At 45.2% G+C, this 18,669-nt stretch overlaps 1 protein-coding gene across 2 annotated transcripts in view; it reads left to right on the top strand.

The window, feature by feature from the left end:
* The window catches only part of pik3r2 (phosphoinositide-3-kinase, regulatory subunit 2 (beta)), a 46,311-nt gene that overhangs the window by 23,168 nt on the left and 4,474 nt on the right, over positions 1–18,669 (top strand). Inside the window, exons 3-15 of one of the 2 annotated variants that reach the window (XM_088907396.1) lie at positions 4,208–4,300; positions 6,874–6,948; positions 8,630–8,770; positions 9,638–9,836; positions 11,950–12,035; positions 12,876–12,981; positions 13,764–13,862; positions 14,145–14,325; positions 14,825–14,950; positions 15,389–15,531; positions 16,012–16,188; positions 16,416–16,487; positions 17,750–17,923. In XM_088907396.1, coding sequence (XP_088763522.1) covers positions 4,208–4,300; positions 6,874–6,948; positions 8,630–8,770; positions 9,638–9,836; positions 11,950–12,035; positions 12,876–12,981; positions 13,764–13,862; positions 14,145–14,325; positions 14,825–14,950; positions 15,389–15,531; positions 16,012–16,188; positions 16,416–16,487; positions 17,750–17,923 — 1,672 coding nt within the window. The remainder of the gene's footprint in view (positions 1–4,207; positions 4,301–6,873; positions 6,949–8,629; positions 8,771–9,637; positions 9,837–11,949; positions 12,036–12,875; positions 12,982–13,763; positions 13,863–14,144; positions 14,326–14,824; positions 14,951–15,388; positions 15,532–16,011; positions 16,189–16,415; positions 16,488–17,749; positions 17,924–18,669) is intronic. The other variant, XM_088907397.1, reaches the window with a different exon arrangement.

Below are 18,669 nucleotides of genomic sequence, written 5' to 3'. Positions count from 1 at the left end.
TTGTAGATCTATTTGTTGGCCCTTGTTTCTCCAACACCTGGCATCTAGGATCCATTCGGTCCTTTGCCCATGGTTAAAGATATACGAGTTGTGGGGACTTTCAGAATGTCAGTGTGGTATGAAATAAGCGTCAGAACCTGTGCTTTGATTGTCAGGCATCAGAGTGCAAAGTACTGGATAAATATTGGGTTTTTATGCATATTTGGCATTTGTAAGAATAACACTTTTTAAAAGTTTTATCAGGTAGACGAGTGTGCAGATCTGTTTACCAACATACGAGCATGACCTTTACCAGAAACCAACACAATAGGTGGTACTAGCAGTAATGATCTTTGCTCAAATGGTGTTGTAAAAAAAAAAAGCTTTTAGGACGTGTGGCATGAAATGCATTCCATCAAGTTTACTTTTTTTAAATGGGGGGGGAGTGACTACATTGAAGTTTTTTGGAAATGAAGCTCCATTTATTATTTGGAAAACATAATGATGCTGCATCTGTGGTGAACTTCCCCTTGGTGCTCAAGTTATCTGCCCTTCTTAGACAAACCGGAAAACGGCTTTCAGAAGGAGCGCTTAAAGGTAGAGAAGAGTAAGGGATCAGGGGAAGTACATCAGTGCTACACCAGTAGGCTTCAGAGTCTTGAGTAACACTCACTCCTGCCTGGAGCGTGATTGCATTTCTTTCCCTACTTTCCGTCTTGTCACTCACACATCTGGAAGATTTCAGCAGCCGAGCTGCTGGCTGTGCAAGACTGACTATAAATCAAGCACAGACACCAGGACATTGTGCCAAGAACTTGTCACACTGCCAGGAAACAGTCTCACCTAAGTCCGCAGGTCATTAATTAGTTACCTGTTGGGAGTTGTCAAGTCAATTTACCTAGTTTGAAGTACATTTAATTGAGACTGGAGTTCGAGCTCTTCCTCGGCCAGCTTTTAACGTGTCGTAATGTGCAAATTTATTAGAACACCTCCAGAGCTGTTTATTGAGCTTTGACCAGAAAAAAATAATTTAGCTGCAGAACGTGAGTGGAATTTGTTGCTTTCATAGCTCATCTCGTGTGAAGTCTAAATCAATATTAAAAAGTTCGCAGAAGTCGTTTTGGCCATCTCTCTGATCTCTCATCAGTTTTAAACTTTAAAGCCTAGTTTCTCACCTTTTCCCAGTTGAACTAAAAATCCCTTTGCCCATTCATTTTTACACCCTTTTAATTACAATGACCACAATCAGAATTCCAGAAAGATGCAGTTAAATCCATAAATAAAATCGACTACATCCTCTCTTGACAATTTTTCCAGAGCTTACAGTGGTTGGCAATGATAAGATGTCATGAACATAACAGATCAAAACCCCGAGAGGTGTCTCTGGTTTTAAGTGATCTGGAATCCAGGAGTGAGTTTTGGTCACATTTTACACGTTTTGATCTGCTGTGTCAAGAGGTTTCTTAGATTCTGATAGCTTGTGTTCTTTCAATGAAGCAGAGCCCTTTTCTGGCCTGCATGCCTGCATGGTGTAGCAGTCATTAGATTGATCACTGGCGAGATTGCATGCATGGAGGATCCGTTTCAGTTGAGCTGGAAATGCATTGCTCTCCTTACGCTGTACATACGTAGTGACCCGTTACATGTATTGTCCATACCCTGTGAAGAAGGGTTATGCATACCTTTGATTCTTCTGACCGCTAATATTACTGTTCTCCTGCTGCCGATATTTTATGTCGTAAATATTTTTTTTGTTTGTTTGTTTTTGGAGCTGTAGCTTCAAAGTGACTCCTTCTGGGGAATACCTTTATTAGCACTTTCTCCTTTTGGACTACACCAGGCAGAGCACAAAACGTGGTGCGGTATTCATTCATTGTTTTTTAAGTGCTTACCTCGCACACGCTGCACATTCCGAAGCTACAGAAGCACCTTGTAAGATCCAAAGATGGTCATTTAATTCAAAGCCCTAACTCCATTGCAGACACATTTATTTATTACATTTGAAAGTGCTTTTGCAATATGACCTTGATTTAGTTGGGCTCTTTGTCCTCTTTTGGATAATCCTGAAAATTAACCTTCATCCTTCATGATGTTAAGTACTGCACGTATTAACTAAAACCTGACGTTTACTGTCCATAGTAAATGGATCCAGGTGTTCAATTTAAAACAAAGCTGGAAGACTGACAAGGGATTTTTAACACTGAAGAACAGTTAATCATCAATTATTTCCTTACACTTTCTTAACTTGTACAGCTAAGAACACACCCATCTATTGTGTTTGACTGCTAATAGCTAATTCAGCTAAGAATCTCATTTCCTTAAAGAAGCCAGGATGTCATTTTCAACACTTTTGACAAGGCTCTGTAGTTTGTTCCAGTCACCCACAACCCTTTTTTGTTAAAGACCTACTACTTTTTCTTGCAATAGCAGATTATCAGCAACCTTGTCTGTATGCAGTAATCTTTAAAAAAAGAACAGAAGTTTTTATAACTCTTCTTAGGGCAGCAAATAGGGTTTCTCTCCCAGTCTCTGCTTTACAGGTCCAGCTGACAAAGGGGCAGGGGTAACCATGGTTACAGAAGTGGTCGGCCATAACAGTTCCTCAGCAGCTGCCAGTGAAGAGTTGTGTTGTCTCTGAAGGTCTCTGGCCGTCTTTGGCTTCTTGTCACTTTTGCCCCTCCACTCTTTGAGGGGTGTAGAATGCAGGGCTGGGGCAAGAGGGTGTTTCTTTATGTTGTCTTCTATTGCGTTACTATCAGCCCTTTCTGTTGACCCTGTTAATTTTGTTGTGAGGAATAATCTGACTTGGGGAAGTGGTAGAAGGTCAGACTGCAACAAGAAAGGAAAGAAATCCTTTTTTTTTCTGCGGAGGAATCGGCACTCGGGGCATTAGCAGCGAGCCCCCGGTGAGCGGAGAGGAGAGAAGTTTCCATGTTTAACGTGCAGCGGAGCGCAGGAATGTGCTGACATGGCACTTTGTCTGAACTCCAAAATTAATAATCAGACGTGGTTTAGCTTTGCTCTGCCAGGAGCCTTGCGCTGCCAAGCTCTGTGCTTTGTGGTTTCGACTGAAAAAGAGGCTCTGGCTCAGAGCCACTGGGGTTTTGCCTGTTTGGAGTTTTATTGAAATCCTTTATTGTGCCCTGTCGAAGCTTTCTCAGACTCCTCACGCAAAGGCCTCAGCGAACAGGCCCAAAAATAGTAGGAAGCAGGCCTGTTTCAGTCAGAGTGTAATTATTTAAAGGCCACTTGATTTGCAGCTGGCTTCTTAAAGGAGAAGGCTTTCTCCTCTTCAGAGCTCACCGTTGTGATGTGTCCATGCATGTGTTCCCACTTTACAGTTTTTTAAAAAAAAACAACCCGGGAAATAAAATACTAGAAAGACCTACTTTCAAGGACAGTAGTGTCTTCTGAAGTCGATTAAAAAAAGTAAGTCTTTCGAAATCCGAAGCGGATAATGACAAAGTCCGTCTTTTACGTCCTGTGTACATTTGGTTGTTTTAGCTTTTTTGGGTAGCAAAGTAGACTGACCTTTTTTTTTAATTCCGTTGGCCTTAATTATAAGTGGTTGTGTGCAAAAAAGGCACATCTAATTAAGTTGGTAATTAAAGAATAACAGCTGGGATGACTCAAAGTGCTGTGCAATAGTACTGTTAAATTATCGCCCCACCTCCCTGCTTTCTTAGTTCTTTAAATAGCTGTGTTTAACTGAGGCAGTGTATTAGTCCCAGGCTAATCCAGAATGAAGCAGTTTTTCATTCAAGTTTATTCAGCCCAGATGCTGCACGACTTCTTTTCGTTCGGAACCATAATGTTCTCCTGTTACACAGCTGGGTTTTCTAGACCACTGAAACACATTCTCAGATGAGAAACGGGCGAAACCAATGAAATCAGTTTTGAAGATGAGCATTACAGTGACGATTTTGTATCCATGATTATTATTCCATTACATAATCGAAATAGATGTATAGCTTGTCAGCTCATTTGTGTTGTCTTAATACATGCGGGTGAAAGTTGTTTGTACAGCCTCCTCTGTGACGTAGAGCATTTTGTTTGTGTACTTGCAGATGTTGAATAGCAAATATGCTTTAAGCAAGAATGAAAATAAGAAAAGGCTTTGTAACATCTCATTTGCTGGGAAAAATGTCACATCTTTGTCGGTCTAGACCCTTCTGAACTCTTGGTGCGATGTCAGGAGTTAACACTTTTTTTTCTTTTTCTTTTTCAGCTCTCTCTGTCCTGGACTTGACTGAGCAGTTCTCACCCCCTGAAAGTGCTCCCCCTGTCCTGGTCAAGTTGGTAGAAGCCATAGAGAAGAAAGGTAAAGATGTCCCACAGCACTATCACAGGATATCAAGATGACATTTCTCAACTTTATTCGTACGCTATTGGGCAACTTAACAAGGCTCTCAATTGCTTTTAACACACAAGCCTTGGTACCAGGTTATCTAAGGAGCAACCTGGGTCAAGCACTGTGTTCAGAGATACACCAGGTGTCTCCCCACCAGCCTGGAGGAGTCTGTTGCCCTGATACTACGCCACTCCGTCTTGACAGAAGTACGGGAAAGTTTTGTGCAGCTTTGGTTGGGAAAGATGGAAGCCTTACTATCCTTGCAGGTGTTGGGGGTTAGGAAGGTGAGAGGTTCACAGTGCTGTTCTTATCACATGGTGAAATGCACGTTTTGATTCTGCCAGCTTCCTTAGAGCATTTTCTGATCGCTATCACTTATTCTTTTTATGTTCCTTTCCATGGAATCGGTTATCTTCCTCTGTGTTTATTTTCGTTTCGCAAACAATTGTTATTCCTATAAAAGTGGTGTTTGGACTGCGACAATCAATTGAACGCAGGTGCCTGCCAAAGAATACGTTCTGTGTTCTGTAAGCAGGAGGCACTTTGAGGTGCTGGAAAATGGATTAATCTTTGGTAAAGAAACATCGGTCTTGTGACTCAGCAAGGGAGCCTGCTTTTCTCAGCTAAAGATACGGAGGTTCACACCCGCTGGCTACATTGATATGGGAAGAAACAGCCTTAAAGAGGAAAGTCATGATGGAGCACATAGAGCTGGAGAAATCTGGGAATTACCTTATTCTCCCATGTTATTCATTAGTGCAGCATTAAAAATTATTATAGTTCATATAATTCATTTTTATTTTACAGCAAAACAATGGGAACAAAGAGGCACTTAAACCTAACTTTATTTCCTCTGAACCCATGTTATTCACACATACTGTATAAGCACATATCCTGCAGAGAATATGGAATTGTCTTCCCATTTCCTTTTGGTCCTTAGGAACCTCCGTTCTAAATTGGAATATTGCCGAGCCATTAGCTTCTTATAATGCATATGATGCCCCGCAGTCTTATTAGTCATCAGCAGTGTCCGAACTTTCGGAACGCCTGCAGCTGTGCTGGTCTGCTGGCACACACGCACCTCGTCTTCTCCGGGACCGAGAGAGCGCTCCGAGCACGTCAGTCCAGATCCTTCGCGATCAAAGCAAATGAACGGTGTCAGAATGGCTCTGGATGATGCCCAATGGGAGGCTAATGACATCTTTTGCGGAGTTTCTCATTGCAGCATGGTTTCCCATGGAGTCCCATCTCTGGGATTTCGGAAAGTAATAACACAGGCAGGAGTGCAGCCCTGTGTCCGCAAACCCCTGGTATGAAATTAGCTCTCGCGGAGAGATTAGACCGGACGCCTCTGCGTGCGTCTCGGTGGCTTTTAACTCGACATCCAGCTTTCAAGAACCTTGTGACTCAGCAAAACACTAACACGGGCTGTATCTGGGCCAGCGTGACCAGTTCAAACCCTTTCATTTATTTTCACTCGATTGAGCCTTGTGCTTTTTAGCTGAATTGTGGCTTTTATACATGTTTTTATTTCGGATGGGTTTTATTGCATTTGTCGCCAAAAGTCACTACGGGAGAGGTCAAGTCCTTTCCGTTTGACGTTGGCGATTGCAGTCCGTTATAAAGCCCGTCTGTAGGTCAGCTTCAGCTGAATGTTAACTGTTAGTGTGGATTATGGGAGCATACGTTCTGCGTGGAAAATTTAATTTTACTTCTGCCCCAAAAGCTTGATAGAATGTCTCTGCTGGAACCTTGGGAACCAGCTTTGTCTTTCAATAGCAGTCTCTCCTATTAGCATAATGATGCCCCTTGGTTGTGTCAGACATCCAAAAAAAGCTAATGAGGGCAGGAGCTCAATTATTTTAAATGTAGCTCCTCAGGGGGCAAGTTAGAGCTCCATTTCCACGGCAGTGTAAAGAATTAATTCAGATGGCTATTGGCCCTCCCCAGCCAGGACTTGAACCAGTGACCCTCTGTTCCAGAAGCAGACTCAGTGCTGTTCTGCCCAAGAAAAAGTTCAATTTTTAAACAATTCTGTTACACAAATGTCATATCTGAGTAGCTCATCTGTTAAAGCAGGATGTGGCAAAGGTTACCTGAATACTGATCAGGCTCTACCTGTTCTGCAGTTCTGTAGGCCTTCAGATTAATTCAACAGGACTGGAAGAGCTGAAAGCTTGCATTCAGCCGTCTTCATTTTTTTTCCTTCCATGTTTTCCCCTCAACTCCCCGCTTCAGAAACCCGGTTTAAAATGGGGCGTAACAGCTTCTCACAGTTCTTATATTAAATGCCAGACGTTCAAAATATAAACCTGTCTGGCCTGCGGCCTCTAGACGTAATGTTTCCGAAGGGACCCTGGGGATCCGGTGACACCGTCCAGCCGGGTTCCTTTCCAGAGCTCCTCAGGTCTCGGGAGTCGCGCCTCCACATGTATTTATATCCTCCGCTGTGCTTTCGGTGTTTATATCTGTTACCGACCTACTGATAGAAGGCCAGGGAAAGACTGTTTTAGACGATGAGCTAACATCTTGACTCCCTTCAGGTCTAGACTGCGAGACACTGTACAGGACGCCTGGCTTCTCCGCTGCCGTTGATCAGAGACAGACACTGAATTTCGGTAAGAGCCCCTCCCTCCCGATCGCTGCACGGCAGTGCTGGAAAGCTCCAGACCTCTCTAGGGCTGCGTTTTCCCAAATTCATCCTGCCGCGACAACTCCGGTTCCCTCGGCAGCGACCACTGCCCAGCTACACCATCTGTCCATTTTCCAACGGCTTCTTCCACTTCAGGGTTGTGGAGGAGCCGAAGCCTCCCCTGGCAAGCAGTGGGCACAAGGCAGGGCACGCGCTGGACAGGGCGCCAGTCTATCGCAGGGCACACAGATGCACACACACTCGCACCTGGGCCAATTCTGCCAGAAGCCAGTTAGCCTACCAGCTTGTCTTTGGACTGTGGAGAGGAAACTGGAGCATCTGGAAAAAACCCACAGAAATGTAGAGAGAACATACAAACTCCACACAGATAGTACCCCAGGTCCAGAAGGGAACCCAGTGTCCGATGTGCCACCATGCCACCTTCATCATGTCATATTGAGGTGTGTTGCAAAAACCACTCTTAAGTTTGCTTCAGTGCACCCAACAGAACAAGCAGTAGGGTAACAAATGTACACGCTGCCATATGATGCTCTTCAGGGTCTGACATCTATACGTGCAGAATGAAATTTCCCCAGTGGGCCTACTCCTGCATATTCAAAAAGGGGCAAAGTGTTTTGTGTGTGCAAGTGCCCGTCTGCAGCTGAAAACCGAGGCAGTAATCGGAAAGCCTTCAGTGTGTAGGCAGGAGGGCATTTGAGTTGGGTCCTTATCAACACACACTGATATCCAGAAGCCGGAGTGCCCAGCCAGGGCTGGTGAGGGCGTGCAGAAAGTGGGGGCAGGTTGCAGCTTGCAGGAACCGCTGATATCGGGTGACTGCTTCTGCTGTGGCCTTGAACATGTCCAGACACACTTTTTTATTTTAAAGTATATTTTATTTCAGCAGTTTCAAAGCTGGAGTACAGTATTAAATACGGGCTGGCAATCTCATCTGGCTCCTGTTGGCTTTCAACATAACAATTCACCAGTGCATTTACATAAGAAGGCATAAATCCTCTGTTTGCTTTGAAAGATACCAGGGGTGTTTCTCCAGTGTCATTTGACCTCATTCTTTATACTGTATAGTATTTCACTCCCATTCCTTAGAACATTGAACTTGTCGAAGCTACCTGTACTTTTCCTTCAGGTCTTTTTTGGTTATTTTTTTTTGTGAGAAGCTGTGTTGAACATTATGGTACTTGAATTGTAGCACACATATCACGTGCCTTCTGTTTCTGTTTTGGTTTCTGAAAGATGTAAATGAACACTATTTACAGTAGTAAATTGTCAGTAATGACATTGCCATAAACATCACAAGTTTAAAGCTGCAGTGAGCTTTTAATCTATTTGTGAATTGACCTGGCAGTAAAGCAGACTGTTCATGTTTTTTGAGATATTTTTTATATAAGCTCAGGAATATTTTTAGATTATTTCAAGCAAAACGAGCGACATGCTGAGTTACAGCCATTTTACTTTTTGTGTCATGCATGTAATAACATGTAAATGCTCATTGAGTATGAAATGGATTAGACTGTTGTGCAAGGGGATTGTTCCTAATTTCCCTGTAAAGTCCGTTTTACAACCCCCGGTGTCTCTTGAGGATAACCTGAAGGACAGGTGGCAGACAGGGGCAGGAGTGCTCACCTGTGATTCATTCCCCGAAGCAGAGCTGCCCGCAGGGGAGATGGGACAGTGTGACCTCCAGGTGCTCACCGAGGCTGTGAAGAGATACCTGCAGGCCCTGCCCACTCCGGTCATCCCCCCAGCAGTTTGCTCTGAGCTCCAGGCGGCCACGCAGCAGGGCACCGGTAGGCAGCGAAACAGTGATCGTGGAACAGACTGACACACATGAATCAGGTCCTTTCTATAACATCATGGCTCTGCAACCTTGGTCCTGCAGAGCTCCCAGCCAGCAGCATCTTTAAATCATCACTAAAGACGCGACGCAAATTATCTGTGTTTAAAACAGTGATTTGTGTTTCAAAAGTACCTTAGTTATTTAAATTAGGAAAGCTAAAGGCTGTCTGGCCCTGAAGAATCAAAGATGAGCAATTAGATGCTTAATTGATCAGTAACTTACTAACAGTAATTTACTTAATCTAAAAAAATAAGGGGATCTGGGATGACCTGCAGCACGAGCTGCACTGGGCCTCTGCAGGACCAGATTTGGAAATATTGTGATTTTTCTGGATATCCTTGGCAGTGTAGTATTTGGTGCTATCCCTTGCCTGATTCAAGGGTAAAATATTCTTGCACATTGTGTGGTAGATCTGTGATCCTGGATGGTAGCTACTACTCGCTTATAAATTGTAAGAGGGGTGTCCCAGAAAATGTTTTTTCTGAAAGGATCTGTCAATATCAAGCATGTGAACAAAGGCATTAATGTGATAAATCGGACCGTGGCAGAGGTATAATTGCCTTAATCTGTCAAATCTGGGAATTTAAAAAAACGTTTCAAGGAGGAGAAGGCTACGCAGTCCAATTTCCTTCTGATCTGTTTTCCTGAAGGTTATTGATCCATTTATCGAACCGGTTGTTGGATCAATCATCCGAGCCTTTTCTTGAAGGCAAAAATCTTTGCGAATGAAAGTTTCAAGTGTGGGTTCATTTCTAGTGGAGTCACGCCTCTGGATCAGAAGCATGTTCAGAGACGCACGTTCGTGTCTCTTTCCCAGAAGCCGCCACAGCCGAAAGCTGCAAGCAGCTGATGCTGGTTCTGGAGCAGCCTGCTGTTCCTCTGCAGAACCTCCTCACCTTGCAGTACCTGCTGAGACACCTGTGCAACGTGTGCCAGAATTCGGAGAGGAACGGCCTGGACATCCACCTGCTCAGCCAGATCTTTGGGCCATTGGTTCTTCGGGTTCCCAGCATGGGGTGAGTACCAGCTGAACTACGCAAGAGCCAGTGCAGTAACCCCATCTGTAGATGGCTGTGTACTTAAATTTCAATCTAAATTAAAGACCTTGGGGGTGGTATACGATCCAGGATTGACGTTTGAACCATATGTGCAAATATCATTCTACCATCTCTGAAATATCGCTAGACTAGAAGTCCTGTGTTGTCTCCAACTGTAGCTCAAAAGCTGGTCAACACATTTGCCTTCCCTAGAATTGATTACTGTAGCACCCTACTCGCAACGTGGGGCATCTAAATTTGACTCTTAACAAACTGCAGTATGTCCAGAATTCGGCAGGCAGACTCCTGGTCACGTGCAGGTGATCACATTACTCCTGTCCTGGCGTCTTTGCACTGGCATCCAGCTCTACATGGCTTGGAACATCAGTACCTGTCTGACTTATTGTCTTCCTACTCCCCGTCTCACAGCCTTCGTCACCTTCCCTGAGCATTTTCAGATTCTTCTTTAGAAAGGCTTTTATTTTATTGGTCTGTTGTCTGCCCCTTTGCATCTTCTGTTGCAACCCTCTCAACCCTGCTGTTTGTGTGCTAGTTGCCGTTTTTTACTTTTTTTTTAAACTTTTTCCTGTAAAGCGTTTTGAGAAAATGCTTTTGAAGCCACTCTATAAAATAGTTAATTATAGTCTCAAAACGGCTATCCATACCGTAGCACACTAACACCCGTCTTGGCTAAAAAACACAATGTACAAACACCTAAGTTAAAATCATGTTTGAGTCAATCCTGATCTCTCACTGTTTGTATGCTCTTAGCTTGCTTCCCTCTGTTCTAATAACTGAAATCAAGAAAACTCCACCTTGACTGGTGCTTGGGTGGTCAGGCATGCGTAGCTGAGCAGCAGGTGACATTTGTAACCCTGGCACCACCTAGAAAAGCTGCGTTTTTAGACTTAACCCTGAGTGTTGCACTGGTGTCCCTAGATAGTAGTGAAATGTGCAGCTTTGGGTAGGCAGGTGTCTGTAGCCAAATGTGAGCTCACAAATTCTTATGTGAGCTATGAGCATAGTACCACCTATTTGAACCTTGCTCAGCAGCTTTTACAAGGCTTATCTATTTGTGCTTTGTGCAATAAAAGTAGACTTGTAGAGAAAATGGCTTAAATGCGCACAGTTCAGGGGAAGTCAATAGAGGCAGAAATACCTGCAAACCTGCTGCCCGAACGGGGTCCTGACATGGCCAGCTTATTCGAGGGCCAGCTCTGTGCTCGGCCGGAGGATCATACACCAGTCTGCGTTTTCCTTCGAAGAAGAGTGTGTTAAAAAGAAAATGGGTTGAGGAAAAGTTTTCCTAAGTGTCATTCAATGTGTGTAATTGTAATAGGATAACATTTTTTGAGCAGATAAACTGAAACTTCCTGTGCCTTTTTTATTACTTTTTTTTTAAATTGCAATAGCCATTTAAATTTTGCTTAGGGAATCACAGCTGAAACTTTCAAAACCCCAAAATGCTTCCAAGTGTTTTTCAGTTGTTTGCGTATCGGATGCATAGTTAAAATCTGGGAGAATTTGTCATTTAGCATTAAGGAAACAATGGGTTTTTTATGTATGTTTTAAATTTTTGCACTTGGGTGTGATTTTCAGCTTGTTGTGGGATTTTTTTCCCCAGCTACACCTTTCAGTAAATCGATCAGATCACTTTAAATTTAAGTTTTCTTTTAAGATTTCCGGAACACAAAGGGTTTAATCTGTGCACGCAGCGCACATACTTATTAAAACCTCACGAGAAAAAACAAAGATGCAGATCAGGACTCCTACAAAATCTTAAAATAGCACACTCTGAATTGCCCAGCTAATTTTCAAGCCGCGAGTCAATTTGCTTGTTCATGTAATTGAGAGTGCATTCTTCGGATTTGTAGTATATAACCTTGAAACATGAGCCAGGCCTCTGAAAGGAACCTTATGCGTTGAGAAGCCTGGCACGCTCTGCTCTAGTGTCTGATCTTCCGTGTTCAGACTGATAACCGAGTTGTCCAGTCCGGTGTTGAAGTAAATCTAAGGTTGCACTCCGCTCATGTGCCTGGGGCTCACGTTTTGCACTAACACTGTCCCTTTCCCGTCTTCGCTCGCTCCCCAGTTTCGAAGGCAGTTCGGACTTCCCTGTGATGGTGCTGGAGAGGCTGCTTCTGGAGCGCAGCTGGGAGCAGGAAAGGCCTCCACCAGGTAGAGACGCCCCACACACCGAGACTCGTGGGCCAGCAGGGGAGGGAGGGATCTGGGGCTCTGCAGGGGCAGTCGGCACAAGACCCCTCCCTGCTCCCTCTGGCCCGGTTCGCTGCTGGCACCTGCATCGCCGCATCTTTCTGAAGCGTATTGAAGAACAAAAAAAATATATATATCCCAGGTTGAGAGAAATATAAAGAGAGTAGTGCAAGAAAACCATCAGAGTTAAGCAAGCAGACGTTATTTGGGAAGTTTTAAAAATAGTTTGATTTACTAATCCAATTATGCTCAGGCAGAGCCACAGTGCGTGTCTGTTCAGTGTATTTTTATATGCATTACTTGGGGTTTCACAGCTCCATCTAAGTGCTTTGATCCAGCTCCAGCGGACACTTTGATGGAATTTGGATGAATAGAAGACATCGTCCTGTATGCATCCATTCTAGATATTACAGTCAGCTGGATAGCAGGCCTGCATTGCTACATTCATATTTTTTTAGATACATTGCTTATTTATGTAACAGATGTTATTTTCAAAACCATGTTAAAATGGTTCTTTTTTTTAGCTAGATTTAATCCCTAGGAAAACTTGTGAATTAACATTTTGGTTCTTTACAGCCACTGTAAACTGTAGTCGCTGCATCGTTTTCATTCTTTTACATTCATCCACTAGAGCTTAAAGCTATATTGTCCCAATTTTTGAGATGCATTTTTTTTTAGGAAGGTGCTGCTCTGTGAGCTTCAGAGACTATCTCTTGGGAAGACGAGTGCTTGCAGTTGTAGTGAGGATGCAAACTTCAGTGATCAGGTGGTTGGTTGACCCCTTGATTGTGTTTTTAACAGCTCTGCCTCCGAAGCCTCCGAAGACCAAGGCCTTGACCAACTTGGTGGCCAATGGGAACAGCAGCCTGCTGGCCGATGCAGAATGGTACTGGGGGGATATTTCCAGGTAAGAAGCCTGTATGAAACCTCTCGATTGCCATGCTGTCAGGATCCATATTCACAACCTTTCAATACAAGGCCACGAGCTCTGCAGAGTCAGATTTTCTCTTACTTGTATGGCAAAAAAAGAAAACTAACAAAACACAAGAATTCTCAGAACTCAAGTTGCCAGTCATCGCAGAACATCAGGTACCATAAATGTGAATGAGTATAAAGTCTGCAAACTGACATTCTTTTCCAGCTTGACGGTGAGGTGCACTGCTAGAGAATAACGAAGGAAGAGGCAAAAGAGCATAAAATTCAAAAACCTAAATTCGATATTATTGGGTAGTAAAAATAATCTGAGTCAGATTTGCGCTGTGTGTAGTGGGTTGTTTGAAAATCAGGACCTTTCATCTTCTCATGTGTGTCTTTGATCTTAAAGCAAAAAAAAGTTTTAAGATAAGATCACTTTATTGACCATATACAATTTCTTGCATTCGGAATTTGTCTTTTCGCAGACCCTAGCTTGCTCTCCATGAGACACACTGACAGGGAGAGAAGCTTGGGGTCAGAGCGCTGGGTTGGCCATTTATACAGCGCCCCTGAAGCAGCTGGGGTTAAGGGCTCAGGTTGCTCAGGGGCCCAACGGAGTAGGATTCCTTTCGAACCGGCAACCTTCCAGCCACAGGCGCAGATCCTTAGCCACAGAGCCACCGCACTGCCCGCATAACTGCATGACCCCAGGAAAAACTGGATATATTATCGATGTTACATATTTTACGTAACAGCCGGCGTTTTGTGTTCCAGAGAGGAGGTGAATGAAAAGATGAGAGATACCCCTGATGGCACGTTCCTGGTCCGAGACGCCTCCAGCAAAGTTCAAGGAGAGTACACACTCACCCTCAGGTTCGTCAGATTTCCGCGGCTGCAACCGTTAATTCGGGAAACGCTTCGCTCCTCTATATCCAAATCGGACCTCACGGAGACGAATTCCGTAGCTTTCGGAGCGGAAGGGGAAAACGAAAATCTCTCCGGATCTCTGCAGGCATCTGGTTCCGTTCTGGATCTCCGCAGCCGGGCTTTGACTCGTGCTTTTGGGAAATCGGGGAATGGAGTCCAATGCACCATTATCGGCACATCCGACAGCGTGGGCTAACTCTCTTTCATGACCCTGTCTCATGTGTGCAGGAAAGGAGGGAACAACAAGCTGATCAAGATCTTCCATCGTGGTGGGATGTATGGCTTTTCGGAGCCCCTGACGTTCCTCTCCGTGGTGGAGCTCATCAGTCATTACCGCCACGAGTCCCTGGCGCAGTACAATGCCAAGCTGGATACCCGGCTGCTATACCCCGTCTCCAAATACCAGCAGGTAGGAGGACCAGAGGTCACTGCTTCTTAATGACCAACATCATAGCACTGTGGTGCCGTCAGTCACAGAGCAAAACAGAAAGTCTTCTGAGAAAGACCTTCTGTTGGTAACGGTTCCAGTTGATTTGGTTCAGATTGATTTAAATTTGTTGTTGAAGCTGAGAAACCTGAAGATTGAACCTTACGGGGATTGTACTGGCACTTATTGGCCGATCCTGTAAAACTTTTTCGTTTTTACCTAGGATTTTTTATGTTCAGAAGGGATGAGAAACCAGCCTGGTGTGTTATTCAGTGCCGAGATGTCTCCTGTTCATTTGCCTTTCCGTTCGATTCAAGAGTACAGGATGAGTCGCAATCCAAGGGAGGTCGTGCTCTCCCGTTGGTTTGGTTGCTCATGTCTCATTGATCCGAAGAACTGAATTCTGTTCCTCCTCGAATCCTGGGGGGGGGGCGTCGATATCAGCAGGCGTGTTGTCAGACGGTGCCTTGTCCCTCCACAGGAGCAGGTGGTGAAGGAGGACAGCATCGAGGCGGTAGGAGAGCAGCTGCGGGTCTACCATGAGCAGTACCAGGAGAAGAGCCGCGAGTACGATGTCCTGTACGAGGAGTACACCCGCACGTCCCAGGTACTGCTGTCTGCACAAGTCCTGGTAGAGCGCACAAGTCTCTCTCCACCTCTCCAGACGTGGGAGAGGCCCTTGTTCCTTTCATTCCTTAGATTTTAACAGCTACGCTGCGGCTTCTATAACCAAAAGCACTTGCCCGGTTGCGAGAATTGAGTAGACCACTATAATGAGCATTTGTAGTGCTTTTAATGTAGAGTAAATAATCCGAAATGGTAGAAAACCTGAGCATTACTTCAGGTGTGACTGATGTGGCAGCAAGCTTCACAGGATATTGAGGTCTCAGGCAGCTGCAAGCCAAGTTATTTCAGATGTCCTTGTTTGGTGTTAACACTGAAAGCCAGGTTTCGGGCAGCCGTCTTGAGACTTCATTGCTGTGGACAGGAGGCGAGGTCATATCGGCTGTCGTGGAGTTGTCCTAACTTGAATCCTTTGGTCCAGGAGCTGCAGATGAAGAGGACGGCCATCGAGGCCTTCAACGAGACCATCAAGATCTTCGAGGAGCAGTGCGAGACGCAGGAGCGCTACAGCAAGGAGTACATCGAGAAGTTCCGCCGGGAGGGCAACGACAAAGAGATCCAGAGGTACGTACGCAGGGCGGGTTTCCCCCACCCGAGTTCGGAAGAAACGGTGAATAATCTGCAGTTTTTAGCAAGCAGCCACTTCTGACATGCCAGCTCCGTTCATCGTTGGACAGACTCCCCTGGCACCTAGCAGGATAGGTAGTGTGGATAGGCTAATGGTCATATCTGTGACATCGGTGCTACCCTGCGGGTGTCAGGCATGGCCACAGGAGGTGCTGCTGCTCAGAGAGCGCTGGCTGACTGATCCCAGCCCTACCCTGGGCTCTGGGTCTTGGAAGAATCCCAGTTGATGACCTGTGTGCTAGTGACGTGACCCCATCTCCCGCCGTCTGGGAAGAACAAGAGCTAGCGATCTGGTTGGCACCTAGTGCTGCTTTCTTGTGAAATCCCTTCCTTTTCACTGGGTGGGGGTGGGGGAGACCAAACATCTCTGGTCCCCCCCCGGACCTGTTCACCTAGCCTTTGTGTTTTACCTCTTAGGATCCAGAGCAACTCCGAGAAGCTGAAGTCCCGGGTGACTGAAATCCATGACAGCAAGAGGAAGCTGGAGCAGGACCTGAAGAAGCAGGCCACGGACAACCGGGAGATTGACAAGAGGATGAACAGCCTGAAGCCGGACCTGATGCAGCTGAGGAAGATTCGCGACCAGTACCTGGTGTAAGCGTTCACCTCCGTTCTCATATCGTCAGGGACTCGCCTCCAGCAGTGGATTCACTTTTCTGTGGATGTGTACGCAAATGATATGCAAAACTATGCAAATGCATTTGCTTTGACCCATTGTGTGTGTGTAGGTTATCGAGTTTAGCTTGATCATGCAGAGGTGTCTTTTTCAGCATTGTTAGCGCAGTGCAGCATGGCTGATGAGGACATTCCCTGTCTTGCAGGTGGCTGACGCAGAAAGGCACCAGACAGAGGAGGATCAATGAGTGGCTGGGGATCACCAATGAGGCCGAGGAGTAAGTCTTGCTTGTGATGTGCATCTGACGTCGAGCCTTGGGATCTCAGAGGGGGGCACGTCGTTACCAGGCCTGTGAAAATAAAGCGATTTAAAAGCCCAAGTAAGGGTAGAGATTTCCCAATAGTTAGTTTCCAAGAGTGACCTCGATGTGGTGAAAAGTAGCAGGATGAGATGGGCACAGTCTCTGTCCTCTCGTGTTGCTGTATTATATAAGATCTCTATCTGTGTCCTGAAGAAGGCTTGTATACGCCGAAATGTACACAAGTTTGAATAAAAAGGTTTTGAAGTCGAGCGGCCAGCTCGTTACTTGTATTGGCTTGTGTTGCGACACCTCCTTGATTGGCTTCATCTGGAGTATCTGCTTTTGCCATAGGCAGTCAGTTTTCTACAAAGCGTTTTCCCCATTCTTTTTCATCCCTCGTGTTTTATTCATTATTAAAGGGGAAACTGCAGTCCCGATTTCTCGGTCAGGTTATTAAATCTTGGTAATAAAATCAATTAATTGACGGTACCACAAAATTGAACAAATTCCAAATTCCGAAGGTAGTGTCCTTTTTGTGAAAGTAATGTGTGGTTTACATTTTGTTGTAAACCTCTGGTCTTGCAATAGGCGAGAATTGTGACATGATGCAGCCCTTCCTGCTCACTAGTCACTGTAATGACTAATGTAATGTGCTGTACGAGCGAATAAGTACAGGTTGTGCAGCAGACATTTCACTGCAGGAATGTTCCAACATGATCTCCATGCAGAGTTAACAAATAAGTAGTATTTGTTGACAAAACCATTTCAAAGTCCAGAGCAGTATTTCTATGGGATTAAAAGCGATGTATTCACAAGCCTGCTTGTTTACATTGTAATTGGAGAGCTTCACCTCACTGGAAGTTTTGTTGCATTGTTCTGAATCACAGAATATGTTGCTGCACATACCTGAAAATTTCATCTATTTTGTATCTATGTACATTGGAGGTTTTACACATTACTATGTACATTTTACTTTCATTGTGGCTTGAAATGCACTCACCCGTGCCGATTATTTCTAACCCCCAAATCTAAAACTAGCATTGCCTTTCCCCTTTAAATTATACCAATAGCAGTTTCAGATTCTGAAGTCTGACTGGCGGCTGAAAATCGTCAGTTCTGTAAATGCACTACAGTGGGGTGGCAACTGTCCCCGTGGACACTTCTCTGTGTCTTGGGCCCCGTGCTCCTGCTGCCCCCCCCTGACCCCCGTCTGACGCCTGTCTCCCCGCCTCTCCCAGCCTGTACTCCCTGATGGACGAGGAGGACGACCTGCCCCACCACGACGAGCGCATGTGGTACGTGGGCGACATCAAGCGCGTGCAGGCCGAGGACCTGCTGCGGGGCAAGCGCGACGGGACCTTCCTGATCCGCGACAGCCAGTCGCAGAAGGGCTCCTATGCCTGCTCCGTGGTGTAAGTGTCGCAGGGAGCGCTGGTCCAGTTCTCCCGCTGTTGAAACGACTTTACTGAATGTTTTCAGTAAAAAGTTAAAAGTCTGATTAAGGCTCGTACAAATGTGCAACCACTAATATGTTTGTAAACATGAATGCACTCCTGTATGCGGGTGAATCAACCAATCGCAGGAACCTTTCTTCCTGCAAAAGTGACCACGGATACCTCTTCTTTCCTGTCTGTTCTGAATTCAGACTTTGAATCTTCAGTACGATTCCCTCTGTCCAACTCCAGAATGTGTTTCATGGAGCTCCTTTTTATTGAAATGCTCCTGTGCACATTTTACACACTCTAGGAGTGTGGTTCTTAACCTTTACTGCAGCCTCAAAATAACATTATCGCACCGCTTGTCAAGATTGGTTTTCCTTTCTGCCAAATCTGGCACGTCTCGCACTCCCAAGGGGGGTGTGCGCCCCAGGTAAAGAACGACCGCTGGAAAAAGTCCCAGTCCTGTTACCAGTCCACCTGATTTGGCCCCTTTAGCCTAACTTGGGCAGGTGAATGAATGATTTCGGAGCCGCGTGGTAAATGCGCAGTATCGACACGCCGTGGAGAGGCAGAGCACGTCATGGGCCGAAACAGAGAGGCTTCAGTGCATATTGTACATGAGGTACTTCAGCCACCGAGCCTATAGGTTTGGGATTTGCAGCTTCCTTTGTTTTATTTTCTTGCATCTATATCCCGCTCGGTATCTGCATGATGTATAA

This window comes from Atractosteus spatula, chromosome 28 (assembly GCF_055471065.1).
Source record: "Atractosteus spatula isolate fAtrSpa1 chromosome 28, fAtrSpa1.hap1, whole genome shotgun sequence".
Taxonomy (NCBI): domain Eukaryota; kingdom Metazoa; phylum Chordata; class Actinopteri; order Semionotiformes; family Lepisosteidae; genus Atractosteus; species Atractosteus spatula.
The sequence above is the reverse complement of the archived record's forward strand: the minus strand, read 5'-3'. Positions and strand labels throughout refer to the sequence as shown.